The 16,774-nt window shown below is 40.5% G+C and overlaps 1 protein-coding gene across 1 annotated transcript in view; it reads right to left on the bottom strand.

Moving 5' to 3' along the window:
* Positions 1-14,827, bottom strand: part of zc3h11a (zinc finger CCCH-type containing 11A) — a 17,651-nt gene extending 2,824 nt beyond the window's left edge. The window contains 15 exon segments of the mRNA XM_020617886.1: positions 155-357; positions 2,313-2,488; positions 2,849-3,347; positions 3,436-3,506; positions 3,687-4,281; positions 4,354-4,370; positions 4,513-4,596; positions 4,740-4,817; positions 5,044-5,217; positions 5,336-5,401; positions 5,536-5,718; positions 5,828-5,951; positions 9,356-9,475; positions 9,566-9,704; positions 13,118-14,827. Coding sequence (XP_020473542.1) covers positions 155-357; positions 2,313-2,488; positions 2,849-3,347; positions 3,436-3,506; positions 3,687-4,281; positions 4,354-4,370; positions 4,513-4,596; positions 4,740-4,817; positions 5,044-5,217; positions 5,336-5,401; positions 5,536-5,718; positions 5,828-5,951; positions 9,356-9,475; positions 9,566-9,619 — 2,444 coding nt within the window. The 5' untranslated portion in view covers positions 9,620-9,704; positions 13,118-14,827.
* Positions 14,828-16,774: the final 1,947 nt, after the last annotated feature.

The following is a 16,774-nucleotide window of genomic DNA, read 5'->3' on the forward strand; positions in this document are numbered from 1 at the left end:
TACATATATACATATACATACATAGATACATACACACTATATGTCAGAAATAAATACACCATTTTCCAAACATGCCTCGAGATTCTGCCACTGTAAAATCTGACATTACTGAGAAGTAAGTGTTCATGTGTTCAAGCACTTTGTGGACAGGTACCTTTGTGGGACCGTGCAAGCCTCTTTGGGAGCAGCAACACTGACAGTTGGCTTGGTTTCTTGGCTTGGACTCTGTTTGAAGACCGGGACCGTCTGGAGCTCCTCTCTCAGAGGGCTGGAGCTGGAGCCTGAGTCCGGCAAGGTGCTAGGACTACGGGGAACAGCAGAGCTCAACTGAGCCTCTGCACTGGGAGATGGGAACACCTGACAATGGAACAAAAATTATTTGCAGCACTAGACTGCCGTTTTTCTTTTTTATGTTTTTAATAAAGCTTATTAAACAAACAAAAAAAAAAAGAAAAAAAAAAACATCCACCATTGTCATTGTAAAAGTGGAGTTTTTTGACGCTATACTGTATTTTACCTCCTGCTGCTGCACTGTTGCCAGAGGATGTGGAGAAAAATACAGGATCTGAGGTTACTTTATGTCCAGAAATGTTCCTGTACAGGGACTCACTGTTTTACCTGACTAGGTCTAAACTACAAGCAGCCGCCAGTGAAGCCCCCTGGGACAGTGATCAGCTCATCAATGTTGGATTCCCCCAGAGCACAGTACCCGTTTGTTTTGACTGCTTGAGGCCAGTGTGTTTGCTGCATGTGATGTGTTGCTGGTTAATGAGTGGATTAACAATCCATGATGTTACTGTTGGTGCTATGCTACCTGTTGGAATCAATTTCACTACTTTGGGAATGTATGTGGTCATGTGGGGGAAGACGCAACAATCACCGGTTGGATTTACCGACCTTAGAGCTACTTTAAAGAGAGTGATGTTTCCACTACTTGGTGGGACTTAATGGTAAGTTTTCTTTTAAAAAACAGACATTGCATGTCTGCTAATGCTATGTTTCTGTAACGTTAGAGAAAATTGTTGTAAGGCTGGAGAAATTACTATGTCTGCATTATGGCAGTTAAAATATGGGGTTTCTCAACTACGCACTTTTTTAAGAGTGTTACACATCTCTTTTCATGATATATATATACCGTTGTTTACCCATCTATGGAGGAGAAATTCAGATTAATTAATGCCGCCACAGTTTTTCGTGCTGTCCCAGCATCACACCACCAGCAACAGGAGTTGTGCACGTTCACAAACTATCCTCTCATTTTTAGGATGAGGCTCTTTGGTTTTATTATTCTGAAAAATTACAGACTATTTAGAGTTATGAGGGGTGCCAAGCTAATCTAGAGGTACTTAAAATTAAACATTAAATGACTGGAAACTAGTATGCCATGGGGACTTTAAGATTAGATGACAATTCAATTACCTGTAGACCAGATGCATTAGAGAAAACACTTAGTTGGTGTTAAAACAATATTGATGTATCCCTATATACGTGAGAATACGTCTTTTGTTGCTGTCACTTCTACTCTCCACAGTGCTTCCACCCTGAGCACCTCTACACTGCAAAAAAATGAGGGACAAACTCCACAACTCTTGTTCTGTAAAAACATGCACTTCAAGGCTCAAATGCTGCTTCAGCTGTCCCACTAAACTAATTTGAATTACTATATTCCAAAGACAGTCTAAACTAATTTCTCCATTTTACTTCCTGATACAGCACCTTACTGTGCTGTGGTTGAGGGATACGTGATAGTCACATATACACAAGTTTTGGCTGGGTTTACTACTGGAGTTGTGCTCAGAGTTAACGTAGAAACAAGTTTTTACACTGCAGACTGGACAGCTGGAGCATTTTTGCAGTTTGTGATTTTGGGACACTAGTAAAACCTGTTCCGGTGTTTGGATTATATTTGTGCACGTAACATCTCAGAGTTGCTCCTCTGTGTGCATCATCTGCACTTCGCATGAAAGAGAACATGGTTTGTGTCTGCATTCATCCTGTGTGTTTTGAAAGAAACAATGGGCAAAAGTGACACAGCTAAGACTTATTCTCAAGCACATAGGGAAACATCAATATTGTTTTAACACCAGCTTGAAAAATCACTAACTATTCCATAAGACACTAAAAGTATACTCTGCAATTTAACCCAAAATATTAACATGTTTGGTAAGACCTTGACTGGAAATGCATAAATAAAATATTAATGCTACAAAGCCTATAATACTAGAAAGATGAATACAACATAATATAGACAAACAAAGGAAGGTTCTTACACATGCTGACAGATGGATTAAAAGTAAGCGCATCCAACCTACCTGTCTATCTCTGCATGCCATCTCCTGCAGTGGCTCCTCCAGCACTGCAGAGGTGGTGGTGTTCAGAGGTTTCACAGCAGCGACAGCAGATCGCTCTGCTCCTCTCCTCTTCTGGCCTGGTTTCACATGCACAGCAGGCTTCACAACAGATGGCTTCACGTTCAGTTTGGGCCTCACTGAACAGGAAGCAAAGTTGTAAAGATACATAAGGAAAAGAAGAAAGGCTTCATTTTTAATGTGACAAAGATCTGTTACAGACTTTAACAGAAACTGTGTGAATCCGAGGTGTGCGTCTACATGGCTAGTCAGGTGTCTCTAAATCTCTTTCCTCTATAAAAGAAAACCAGGTTTCTTGTTTACATGACACTGATGTATCTACAGAACGCAGACAACAACAAGGTCACTCAAATGGTACTGTATAAGATGATTGTGAGCTATTCCCTACCTATCTCAGTCGAAGATGGGCTGCCTTGGTGTTCAAACAGAAATGTGGGCTGCAAAATGAAGTATGTATGACAACACTGGAGCCGAGGTACCTTTGGTGTTTGCAGTGTGCAGTGCAGCAGGACCCTGAGGAGCTGCTCTGGCCTGCTTGATGGGTGACTTTTTTTCTGGGACCTCCCTGAAGCCGCTGGAGCTCTGTGGTTGTGACTCAGTCTCACCGTGCCATGGAGAAGAGCTCTGCTTCAAAGGGGCCAAGGTCACCGTTGTAACAGTAGTAGCTGTTGTACCAGATGTAGTAGTGGTGTTCAGAAGTGAAGCAGCTTTCGATCTGAGGGGGATCAGTTTACGAACAGGGAACTCTTGGGTGGAGGAGGTTGTGTCAGGGGTCAGAGCAGTAGAGGAAGGTGGCGTAAGACTGACTTTAGCAGGAGTCTTCCTCTTCAGAGTTCCATCAGCTGTTTGTTTCTCTGAAGGCTTTGCTTCAGATGAGGTTTTGGTCTGCTCCTCCATTTCCTGCTTGCGAAGGCGTTTCTCACGCATTATCTCCTCAAAGGTCTTGACCTTGACATTGTTACTGCTGGTAGGGCTGGTCTAGAAAGACACAGGAAATTATCATCACCTACAGCCAAAAGAATAACAAGCAACCACAGACAGTAATGAAGTGTCCTCCAGGCCATACCTCAGGAGCAGCAGTGGGAGTTTTCAGTGGTTTCTCTGTCACTTCAGCACTCTTCTCTGAAGTGGCGTTGCCTGCCGAGTTTAACATAAAATGCATGTTTTGAACACTAAAATAGTTTGTCTAAGATGAGGATTAGCAAATTCCACATATAATACAATCTGAAAAACATTTAGAACAGTAGAACTGACTATTTTGCATAGATTCCTTGTGTCAGCACATAGGGAACTACAGAAATGATGGTGCCATCTTACTTTGGGAAGCCAACTTGTTGATGCGCAGCAGCTGAGGCTTCTTAACACCATTCTCCTCAGAACCCGAGCTCTTCTTGTTTTCAGCCTCCAGGGCCTGCTGAGCTTGTATCCTCACTGCCTTCTCCCTGCGAATCTCCTCCAGGGTCTTGACTCTGACCTCCCCTACATTTGTGGTCTCAGGACCAGGGGCTGTTGTGTTTGGATCAGCATGGCTCTTGCCTGGAGCTTTCTCCACAGTGTGCTTTGCCTTTTTAGGGCTGAGGTCCTGCTCCTCCTGCCTTTTTTCCCTGGCATTAAGGATCTCAGAAAACATTTTGACATGGGCTATGGAGCTGTCTGTAATGGTGATGGCTCGCCTGATCCCCTTAGCTTTGGTAGTAACAGTTTTGTTAATTTCTGAAGCATCGTCTGAATGGCCATCATTCCGAGGCTGAGACTTTGCTGCCTTCTCCTGTCGGATCTCCTCCAGTGTTTTGATGCGGATCTGCTCAGAAGCTTTCTTCAACTCCATCTTGGTCTCAGCTGTTGTGAAAGTCGGGGGACAATAAATAGCATTTTAATGAATATAATATACATTTAATATAATTACAAGTGCCTAATCTGTCTAGACAAAATTATGGACAATTTTAAAATAACCCCTCATATTCTTGAGACTTACCTGTATGACCTTAACAGGCTTCAAAGCTAAAGAAGCACAAGAAACAAAAACAGCTTAAACAGGCATTTCCACCCTAGACTGCATAAATTATAAGCTGCATTAAAACACAACCACTTAATGTGCACACTGACAGTGACAACATTGCTATTCCCATCTGAAGATGCTCACCTTTGTGAGGGGGCATTATTGACTGTTCCTCATCCACAAATCTGCCCAGACGATCAGCCAGACTCCTTTTCAGTGAGCCAACTTCTCTACACTTTACATCTGCAGCAAGGACAAGTCACAAGTTTCTAATCTGTACTATTACCATTAAGTAATAGCATATGAATTCTACTGATAAGCTCAAAACATTCACATTTATATAGAGAGGTGTAACAAAAGATCACATTTACCAGTGTTGGGTAGTTTCCTTCCAAGTCTGTCAGATACACTGCTCCTTGGTCTGCCACTTTCTTCAAAGACAAATGGGCCTAGGTTAAAAGAGGGGCCAGGTACTGGTAGAGAACAGAATAATAATAATAATAATATTACTTATTTCAGGAATGAACAAAAATGTCCAGAAAATATCATCTATTCGTTTACGGCCAAAATATATCGCATGAAATTTGTAAATAATCACGTTCTGGAAAGAATTATCCAGACTTGTGTATCTAACTCCCTGAAATTTTGATAACCTCACAAGTTCGAGCTTTTTACCATCTCTGGCCTCGTAGACAGCTGGCTGAAAAAAAGAGTGGATGTTTTCTTTCTCTCCAGTGGCTGAGGTGTCAGCGCTTTGAATCGTGCAACCAGCTTTCTTCATGCTGGCCTTCAGGGCCTTCCTCAGTCGGATCTCCTCTAGGGTGCTCACTCCAAAATTCAGCGAGTCATCTGTCAAGACAACATTATTAAAACACGGTCACAGCATGAAGTATGCCAAGGATTGTGGAGTACTGCAGCTTTGGCCTCAAGTTAAAGTATGCTTCCAAAGTTCTGGTCTCAGTCTCACCTGACTTGGGTGGCTTTCTAGGAGAAGGGCCAACTTTGCCATCCTCTCCCTCCTCTGAGAATTGATCTAGAAATAAAGAGATGAATGGTAAAGACCACAGGGAACATTCTGTCTCAATTTGAGGCAGGGATGTTCAAATAATACTTTAAGCAAAGAAAGTAAGTCTTGAGAACACAATTTTGAGAACAAATGTAGCTTACCATCTTCATCTTCATCATCATCTGCTGGATTAATCACCACTGGTGGATGAGTGGGGCTTGGTACTGGCTCCTGAATTTCTGTCTTAATGACACCTCTGAGCTGCGGATTAGCTGCGGTGGGGAGAGGGGCAGCTGGCAGGGGAGCTGGTTCCTCATGTAGCTGTTCATCAATCTTGCTCAGACCTGAGAAAATTTCAGCAGTTATTGTTGCTGTCTTTCACGAGTGGATGTAAAATATTCTTCAAAACCTTTCTCAATTATCTGTGTGTTTGTGTAAAGGATGGCCACTCACTTTTATTAGGTGGGACGAAGATGCCATCAAAATAGCGAGGCTTTTCATGGAAGAAGACACAGTGAGGCTTCTGGCAGCCAGCTGGCTGGTTCTCCCAGTAACAAGGTATCTCCTTTCGATTTTTCTGTTTTAATGCACAGAATAAATAGCATGTAACAACATGCATGGTGGACATGGGCTGATCATATTTGAATCAGATCTGTCCATAAAATGTGCCCTAAGGCATGCAACAACACAACTGATTCCAACAGAGTGAAAAAAAAAATTTTATTTTATTTTTCAGGAACTACATCTCTTGCACACTGATGGTGTTATTGTTTTCCTAACAAAATAAGGTATGTGACTGAACAAAAAATATTCAAGTCCCTGGCCTGGCCACAGGGCTCAATATGTTTTATTTTACGTATTTATTTAGGAGCACTGGTGCAACCAAACGAAAAAAATGTAGTCACAATAATGTTAACATAATCAATTTTTTGATACATACCAATTCTGAATATTTCACAAAGTTTCAATACTCATTTTCCATAGCATCAATACACCGACATCAGCTACACTTTCTCACTCTCTCTTCTGACAATTAGTTTATGTGCACACACACACTGCTGCAGTGTCCACAGCCCTGCCTCCTCTCACTCACACACTTGCGACACACTTGTGTCTGCCTTGTCACTCATCTCGTCTTGCTCTGGTAGAGTTTCAAACTAATGACAGACCATGTTATATTGTAGTGGCATATTGCTATGTTGTTAACTCATTAAAGGTGACAAGTGCAGAGCCTCCACGACAGGTTTTGGTTAAAGACAGTACTGTTGTTTAACAATGCTACAGAGCAGTGCTATAACAACCTCTATAAAAAATTTCTAGAGGTTGTTGATCGCTCCCATTTCATCATCAGTGAAGCATTAAACAAGATGCTCCAGTAAGCTGTTGTTAACGAGGGTGTTGTTGTGTCAATGGCCTAAGTGTAATTCTTAAAGCTATAATAATAGCCTCAGAGCTATTAGACCTGAGCAATCTCAGACAGCAGAGATTCAGTTGATAGGAAAATACTTCAATTAATTCATAAATCAAGTTAGATGCTGTTGTGCTTAACACACAGTACGTGTGACAATCTCAGAGGCTCTCGAGCATGTGTACTACATCAGGAATGTTTTTATTAATGTGGAAAAAAAAACATAAGTAGAAAAAATGTGCCCATTGGTAATATCCGATACAGTCTTTCTGCTGTCTGCTAACGGCAGACATGTTATATACTTTATGTTTATACTTTTAAGCAAAATGGACAATTTTATGCCCTCAATCGGGTGTCAGTTTTTTCCTATGGCATCAAATATCAATGTTTTTTAAGGTACTAGGAAATTCCGGTATTGTGACAAGTCACACAGAAGATAATTTAGGAGCAGTCATTTTTTTTAAGAAATGATGCTGCCTGACTAAGTGTTTAACCACACAAAGGCACAAACACACAAAAAATGAACGTTCATGAATGGAGCAGGTCTGAACCAAACGTAGCTAGTGGAGGGAGGAAGACGTGAGGGAGATGATGGACACAGCCCTGTTCAGGACAATCTCGGATGCATCTCCGAGAGACTGTCAGGAGATGGCTTTAATGGAGAGGAGCAAACAAACCAATGCCCATATGCAAAACCAACTGCTTAGTCACCACCCTTAAAATCCCTCCTCTTGTAAAAGTAGACCACGATGTTTGAAAACACTTATAATAAAGCACAAATCTCACCTTTATGTAGCTTGTGCTAGTGTATTTTGGCATCTTCTCCTCATTCTAGTGTGCCAAGCACCAATTTGCTTAATACCTCCCTGGTGTAGCGAACAGCCATCTAGAGACATCTGGAGACAGGGCTAACAGCCACACCATGAAGCTGCTCCACTGGGCTCATCTCCACTACACAGCTACATCTAAATGGTTAGCTATTAGCCTAACACAATCACTATGGTTAACACATACCGGTGGTGGATGACAGACTGTGAACACCACTGAAATTATTGCTTCACTGCTAGTTTATCCTTGTTTATCAGGTGTTTTAATAAGATACTGTTATTGGCTTTTTACTCGCAGAGATTTTACTGAATGCACATTAACAACCATAGGTGTTGCCACATCGAGTAATGCTTCACCTCACCTGCCTCCCTCTCTATATTACAGCCCATCAGCTGCTATCTGCTCTGTGTACAGGAACTGAGCATCAGTCAAACACCAACAGCAGAGGTGAGAAGCCGCTCCATAAACATCTAAACCATATTTTCCTATCCACCGATCTCACACAATGGTCTATGAGTACTGGTAAAATGCTTATGGCCCTTACAAACAGAGAACCCAAGCAACTCTGAGTTAATCACCCCTTTGCACCTAGATAATTTTCCCACTCACATACTCAGATTTTTACTTGCATATGCGAATGAAATGCTCCCACTGTGAACACATGGTTAAGTTATGACTGTAGTGATGTAGCTATTACTAGTGATGTTCTGGAGGAAGAGCCAATATTTCTTTCAGTCAGTCTTATCTTCATCACAACCACTTAGATAAATAGCAAATGTAGTACACAAGTTATCTACCCAATAGGGGTGTAAACTGTTTTGGTACAGTGCAGATGTGCACCGAATACTAGCATTAATAGTAGTTAACAGTAGGCTTGATTTATATTCAGAACATCTTTTCAAATTCACGTTCCCACACAAACATATTAAGTGGGGGACCGGAGGGCAATAAACACATAGCATGATTCGTGTTATGGCCAAAACAAACAAGAAGCAGAGCTATAAGACCCTTCTTTACCATTTTTACTTGTTTTTCTCCTGTTTGGGAACAGCCATGAAATACAACAACAGAGAAGAACAAGTAGATAAGGCGTCTCATTTGATTATTGTTTACTGTGCTCCCCCCTTCATACTGACGTTCAGTTGTAATTGGGTATGTGTTTAGCAACTCAAACTTACTACCTCATGTGAAATGACTCCATGTGAACGTCAATATCAAAGAAAGAAAATGAGTGTAGTACAAGTGCTGCTTTTTTATAATTTCCCTGGTTATTGGAGCACATTAGCAGTAGTTTTCAGCAGAACTGTTTGTCTTCTATTTTATTTTTAGATATTTAATTTGTTTAATTTAAAAACTGCAAACTGTTGATGTTTACAGAAGTTCATAAAAAATAAGCAATTTTTTTACTTGTATTTTTGTACCCTCACTGTATCAAAAATGAACCAAACCATGATTTTTTTTGTACTTTTACAGCCCTGCTAGTTAGACAAAAGAAATTTAATGTCATTATACAGTACTCTATATTACATCCTAACAGGCTTGTTGTGCTTTGCCTTTACAGTGGATCAAGTGTTCCTTCCAAGAGGTCTAGAAGCAGGAGTTAAGATCCTGGCCCATGTTTGCAAGATTTTTTTTCTACCCTTCAGTAATGGCCATTCAAGATACACACAGCCTCACGTAGGCAAAGCCTGAAGGAGTTTTGTGGCCTTTCTTCAGTTTAAAATTAATATTTTAGTTCTGCTTACTGTGATCTCCATGTGGCGAAACTTGCAGATGGAACGAAAGCAGCGCCCTTCCTGCCAGAGGCTACAGACGGTCTCATTACCCATAGCTGCCTCACAATGCCTGAATGGGCAGCTGTCTCCCTGCAGGATAAATTAAATGCATTACAGCCATACACTCCACATGGCTACTTAACATCTGTATGTGTAAGGTTTGTGCTCAAACTTTCTTACTTTAGTGCAGGTGGAATAGTAAAAGAAGTAGCAGTCATCTCCATGGTTGGTCATGGTATGCGTCTTAAGGTGTGGAGGTGATGGAGTTATGAACTTAAAACCCAGCAGCTGGTTCTCTTCAGGGCCAACAGGACTCTCCCTGACATGACAGAATACAGCAAAACATCATAAAGCAAAATTCTGTTGTATTACATTAATTCACCATGAATATTTTAAACACATCTGCACATGTAAAGCTAAATTAAAGGACAGTACTGGTCATTTTCTATAGTAATAGTATTTTCAACACTATCCATGCAGAGACTAAAACTGTCAATGAACTGCCTCTATTCGTTGCTAATGTCTGTCAGCTGTCAGTCCTGGATCAGTTTGTTCATCTGTGCCATAAACCTCCATGTTGTCTGGGTGACATGTTTCTTCATTAGCAAACCACAGACCTAAGCGTGAAGAGCTGGTGGGCTGTAAACAAAACTGAGCGTTCACACAAAATCTCATGTACAGTGCCTTGCGAAAGTATTCGGCCCCCTTGAACTTTGCGACCTTTTGCCACATTTCAGGCTTCAAACATAAAGATATAAAACTGTAATTTTTTGTGAAGAATCAACAACAAGTGGGACACAATCATGAAGTGGAACGAAATTTATTGGATATTTCAAACGTTTTTAACAAATAAAAAACTGAAAAATTGGCCGTGCAAAATTATTCAGCCCCCTTAAGTTAATACTTTGTAGCGCCACCTTTTGCTGCGATTACAGCTGTAAGTCACTTGGGGTATGTCTCTATCAGTTTTGCACATCAAGAGACTGAAATTTTTGCCCATTCCGCCTTGCAAAACAGCTCGAGCTCAGTGAGGTTGGATAGAGAGCGTTTGTGAACAGCAGTTTTCAGTTCTTCCCACAGATTCTCGATTGGATTCAGGTCTGGACTTTGACTTGGCCATTCTAACACCTGGATATGTTTATTTGTGAACCATTCCAATGTAGATTTTGCTTTATGTTTTGGATCATTGTCTTGTTGGAAGACAAATCTCCGTCCCAGTCTCAGGTCTTTTGCAGACACCATCAGGTTTCCTTCCAGAATGGTCCTGTATTTGGCTCCATCCATCTTCCCATCAATTTTAACCATCTCCCCGGTCCCTCCTGAAGAAAAGCAGGCCCAAACCATGATGCGGCCACCACCATGTTTGACAGTGGGGATGGTGTGTTCAGGGTGATGAGCTGTGTTGCTTTTACGCCAAACATAACGTTTTGCATTGTTGCCAAAAAGTTCGATTTTGGTTTCATCTGACCAGAGCACCTTCTTCCACATGTTTGGTGCGTCTCCCAGGTGGCTTGTGGCAAACTTTAAACGACACTTTTTATGGATATCTTTAAGAAATGGCTTTCTTCTTGCCACTCTTCCATAAAGGCCAGATTTGTGCAGTATACGACTGATTGTTGTCCTATGGACAGAGTCTCCCACCTCAGCTGTAGATCTCTGCAGTTCATCCAGAGTGATCATGGGCCTCTTGGCTGCATCTCTGATCAGTCTTCTCCTTGTATGAGCTGAAAGTTTAGAGGGACGGCCAGGTCTTGGTAGATTTGCAGTGGTCTGATACTCCTTCCATTTCAATATTATCACTTGCACAGTGCTCCTTGGGATGTTTAAAGCTTGGGAAATCTTTTTGTATCCAAATCCGGCTTTAAACTTCTCCACAACAGTATCTCGGACCTGCCTGGTGTGTTCCTTGTTCTTCATGATGCTCTCTGCGCTTTAAACAGACCTCTGAGACTATCACAGTGCAGGTGCATTTATACGGAGACTTGATTACACACAGGTGGATTCTATTTATCATCATTAGTCATTTAGGTCAACATTGGATCATTCAGAGATCCTCACTGAACTTCTGGAGAGAGTTTGCTGCACTGAAAGTAAAGGGGCTGAATAATTTTGCACGCCCAATTATTCAGTTTTTTATTTGTTAAAAAAGTTTGAAATATCCAATAAATTTCGTTCCACTTCATGATTGTGTCCCACTTGTTGTTGATTCTTCACAAAAAATTACAGTTTTATATCTTTATGTTTGAAGCCTGAAATGTGGCAAAAGGTCGCAAAGTTCAAGGGGGCCGAATACTTTCGCAAGGCACTGTATGCACAGTTGACTCTGCCTTGTGCTAACTTCAGGAAATTATGGTTGCACAGAACCTTTAGGACAGCATAGTCGTGTCTGGGGTTTCGTTATGAAAAAAATGTGTCACCCAGTGCAACAATCTATTTCCCTGATGTGTTTTTAATAATTTTTGAACAACAGCAGAGATCTATCACACAGACGAACAAGCTGTTAAGACTGACAGACATTACTATGAGTAGAGGCAATTCATTCTTGGTTAGTCTCTATATAGAGATAGTAGCTGAAAATATTATTAATATAGAAAATTACCTTTAACAGAATAGGTGTAGATTTTTCCCATACAAAATAAACGGACGTGTTCCAACTTGTGGGAACTAAGTACATTATTGTATCATTTTAGCCTTGTAATCTGATAAAAACCTGTGACCTATTTCTGTGCTTTTAATGCAGAAGTCTCATTAAAACACTATAAGCACATGAAATGCAAACTGGGCCCAAAGAGAGCACTGTCATTTTAAGGTAGCAGTGTACTTCTGGTTAGGGCTGGGTGATATGGCAAAATATTTTATCACAAAAAAAAAAAAAAAAAAAAATCATATGTCTATTCCAATAATTGTCACAATATAATTCATATTGTTATTTCTTGACTCTGATGAACCCAATAATTTATCAATAATCAAATAATAATATACATTAATGTGAAATGTGCTATTCTGTGTAATGACTGCTTTTACTTTTTGTACTTTAAGCATATTTTGATGCTAATCCTTTTGTAATTTCACACAAGTAACATTCTGAATGCAAGACTTTTACTTGTAACAGAGTAATTTTACACTATAATATCACCACTTTTACATAAGCAAAGATTCTGACTACTTCTTCCACCACTGCTCTTTGCACTTTTGGATTCCCACTCTTTTTTTTGGGATTTATTTATTTTTTAGCCATCCCTGGTAGGCTAGTGGTTAAGGCGCAGCGCTCTCGCCGCTGCAGCCTGGGTTCGGGTCAGGGTTGCGTCAGGAAGGGCATCCGGCATAAAAAACACGTGCCAAATGTTAACATGCAAGTCGTCAGTGTGACAACTCACTGTGGCGACCCCTAATAGGGAAAAGCGAAAGTGACTTTATTTATTTTTTATTTTAGGTAATATGAAATAATACAGTGACATTAAAAAGCTCATATACTGTACCATACACAGAGCTGATCATAGTAGCTGTGAAAATAGCTGAGTGCAGTCCTCTGCTATGCAGAAAACAACGTGTGAAAGAAATAAACCAAGAAAATGTTTGATTATGTGGCCTGTTCACCAATGAGTGATGCCTTGTTTATGGGGTACAGATTTTTTTTTTTTCATTCAGTAAACCTTCACACATGTATTCTGGGATTTTAAATGGTTCATTTCATCAGTACTAACAAGCTGTTAAGCACTGTACCATCTTTACCTGAGGTGGCTGAGAAGCTGTCTGCCTCTTTACTGCTGGTAGGGTGTCTCCGTGGTGGTGAGGAGTCCTGAAGGAACACTTGATCCGTGAGATAAGAGGAAAAGAGGGTGGGTCGCCCAGAGACATTTGTCTTCCTATGACATCCCATCTCTGAGATATCTTTATCTCCGCCAGACTGTTAAATATTACAGGTGGTGGATGCAATATAGTCCTTTTGGGATTTTTTTTTTTTTTAATTAATTGGTGTAACTAATGAAATAAAGGGGGAGGGGACATAAACAGCCAGAAAAGAAAAAAATGATGCAAAAAATCTTAAATCTGATGTGCCAAAAAGGGGACAAACATGGGACGATGGGCGGGAAAAAATCCTCAGCTTCTCCTTGGGCCTGATGGTATTTTGCACACTTGGTGACAATTGGGTGATAGCAGTAGGGAAAAACGGACAGGATATTCAAGCTTCAGGAGACTTTCAGTGGTGGATTACCAATGCTGATGAGAAAAAAAAAATCTTCTGCCAATGTATTTTCATGGGGACAAGCTATCCATATCCAGGGATCCCCACAAAGGGCCAAGAAGATGGTTTTAAACCTACAAAATCAATCAAAAACACTCCCCAGGAAACTGAAAAGGTGTTAATAAGAGACATACACTTGTGCACAAATACAAAGGAGACACCTGGACATTTCCACAGAGCTACAACATCATGACACAAAAATCCGTCCAATAACGACTCCTGGGAAAACTGCTATTTGGTTGCAAGGGTCCAGATAGACTGTGGATAGACTCGCTGTCAACTCATGTTTATGTATTTCAAGTATCAAATACAGAATAAACAACCAAATATGCAACTTTCTTGAGCCCGAAACTGCGCTGTTTATTTATTCTGGACAGGAAGGCCCTTGTTCGACGGTGACGATCAGCTTGAAGAACAACTCTCCCTTTCATTTTAAAAAATGGAAAATTGCACTTGCACTGAAATAATGGGATAGAAAACTGCTAACAAATTACTAATTTGCGCTACAAACAAAATAAATAGTTTTCCTGAAACCACAACCACAATAGTCGTTATTATTAGGCATAACGCCTAAAATATTAGCAAGTAACTTTACAGGTAGCTAGCCTTCGTTGATCTTTCAAGCTATGTGCGTTAAAAGTTTAAAAACAAGCCAGTCAGGAAAGCAATAATATACTTACTGTTGAAATGCAAAGAGTAGCTCAAAGGTATCAGTAGCGAACTATGAGCGATTCTCAGCAGTGACAGAAACATATTACTCGGTAAGCATTAAATAATTAGAAACGCGTTAGCTAAATAACATTCAACAATGAAGTTTTACTAACAGAACACGCTGATGTTATATGTACTGCTACATACCCTAACCCTATGCATATTTTGTGGTTTAGGACCATTTAAGATTAAAGTTAAGTTAGCTATGTAACAAAGGCCTACCTTGGCCACCAATGTCTCACCACCTTAGCGTCAGCTAACTCTCCTTAAGACTGCTGTTTATTGTATAATTACCATGTTATTCACTTTTATATTTTAACACTACCATGTAACAGCCAAAGACATCGTGTAAAAAGATTATATTGTAATTACCAGGTTCGAAATTTAGAATAGTTTAAAACAACCAGGTTTTGTTGTAGAAAACCACAAAATCCTGCTTCGTTGACTGCCGCTGCCGCACTCAGACGTAAATGCAAAATGGCTGCCGCAGGATAAAAATGTAGGAGGGTGGGTGGGTCATTCGCTGTGCTGCGTTCGGTGCGGACGAGAAGATCGGAATTCGATTGATCGATTGTACTGTAATTAAAAAAAAAAAGGTTTCAGCGGTGTTCTGATCCCACGATGTGCCCGACCTGATGATTTCTACTGAGGAAAATATTGTGCTTTTTACTTTACTTTATAAATGCTAAAACATTATTGCACCGAGAATAATAATCCACTAATACACTATAGGTCTATCATAATAAACCCCAGTCACTTTGTGACTGATGAGTAGGCCAGATGGTTTTGCTGTGTTGTTAGTGGTTGCTGGTTAAACAATGGTGGAGGCTGGGGGCATGTACTTATGTATAAACTCTCCAAATTTCAAAGATAATTATTGTATTTGTCCCCTCTACTTTTATCTGAGACCTTTAATTTAGATTAGATTAGATTAAACTTTCTTGTCATTGCACATGTACAAGTACAAGGCAACAAAATATAGTTTAGCATCTAACCAGAAGTGCAATAGCAGCAGTGCAAAGTGTGCAGTATCTACAGTATGTACAGTCAGTACTAATTTACTGATAGATATGTACAACTGATATTTACAGTAAGATATGTAAGGTAATGTACAATATACAACAGACTTTATGGATTTAAATTACACATCACAGCTGGGGACTTCAAATCACGCGTATTTAAAGGTTTTACTGCCCAATCTGCACCAACATGTGGACTTTCCAAAGAGAGGAGACAACACATTGGACCTTGTGTACACTACAAGATGCAGCCTTTAGGGCCAGCGACACCACAGGCCTAGCAACAGCAAGAGCCAACCTGTCCCATGGAATCAGGGAGTCAAAACACCAATACAATTGTTAGGTATTGAGTAATCTATTACCACCACAGTACCAAAACACATCAGACCTGGCATAGGTCAGATGTGTAGCATTTGCCCATGTTGTAAGATTATGTGTGATGTCACACCAATCTGGAGAGATGGTACCTACATTAGTTCCAGTAACATTAGCCTTAGTTACACAAGTGTAGTTGTTCTTAACTGCAGTAAAAATAGGAGGAACGGCGTCTTTATGTGCCAATGGGTAATAATGTTCTAATTCTCTGCATGCAGGTGTTTGTGGATTTTCAGTCATGTGCAGCTCAAGCATGCAGTGTGTGTGTTTTGGATCTGAAAGGAGAGAAGGTACAGTTAACAGGGCAGGACGGGGTCCAGCACATACAACACAGGAGGCGTTAACTGATGCCTCCTCTGCCGCATTTCGAACCCAGTCAAGCCAAAAATTCTTCTGTGTAAACCCTGTTTCTATCTCCAATTTTCTTTGCAGATTGGTAGGCGGAGGAATGTGATGTGAATCAGATTTCAGAATGCCATCATGGGTATATACATTATATGGATTATGATCCTATAAGCTATTATTTCTTTGTAGCTTCTTCCGGTTCTTTCAAACCAGGAACTCTCAATGAGACGAAAGAGACTGCTTTAGATTTTATAAAAAATAACCGTGCTGGTTTATTCAGAGGATCACAGGTAAAATTCACAGGACACGTCCAGAGCTCTCTCACCCCTCTACCTGCGCGCAGGCAGCAGAAAAGCTCAAGATCTCTGGACCCAACAGCCTATATAATATTAATCATTTTGGGCTATTCCCATGCTACAAGGGGCGTCAAAACCGTGACGTCACCCGATAAGCAAGCTTTGCAGCTGCTATAACGTTAGCCAAAACATGAGGAAAAGTCAAGGTGCGTGACTGTTGTTTTCGTGGTGTGTATCTAAACAATTGGACATAACCTTACACTTTAAGACAAATATTAAGACTAGCATTACAGTTGACCCTAAAAGCTCTTTTCCTGTAACCTTGGCGTGCCTGCAATTTTACTGCAGGCTAATAGTTACATCAAACTAGTCACCCTGTCTGCACTAAACATTCCTA

This window comes from Monopterus albus, unplaced genomic scaffold (genome assembly GCF_001952655.1).
Source record: "Monopterus albus unplaced genomic scaffold, M_albus_1.0 scaffold196.1, whole genome shotgun sequence".
NCBI classification, from domain to species: domain Eukaryota; kingdom Metazoa; phylum Chordata; class Actinopteri; order Synbranchiformes; family Synbranchidae; genus Monopterus; species Monopterus albus.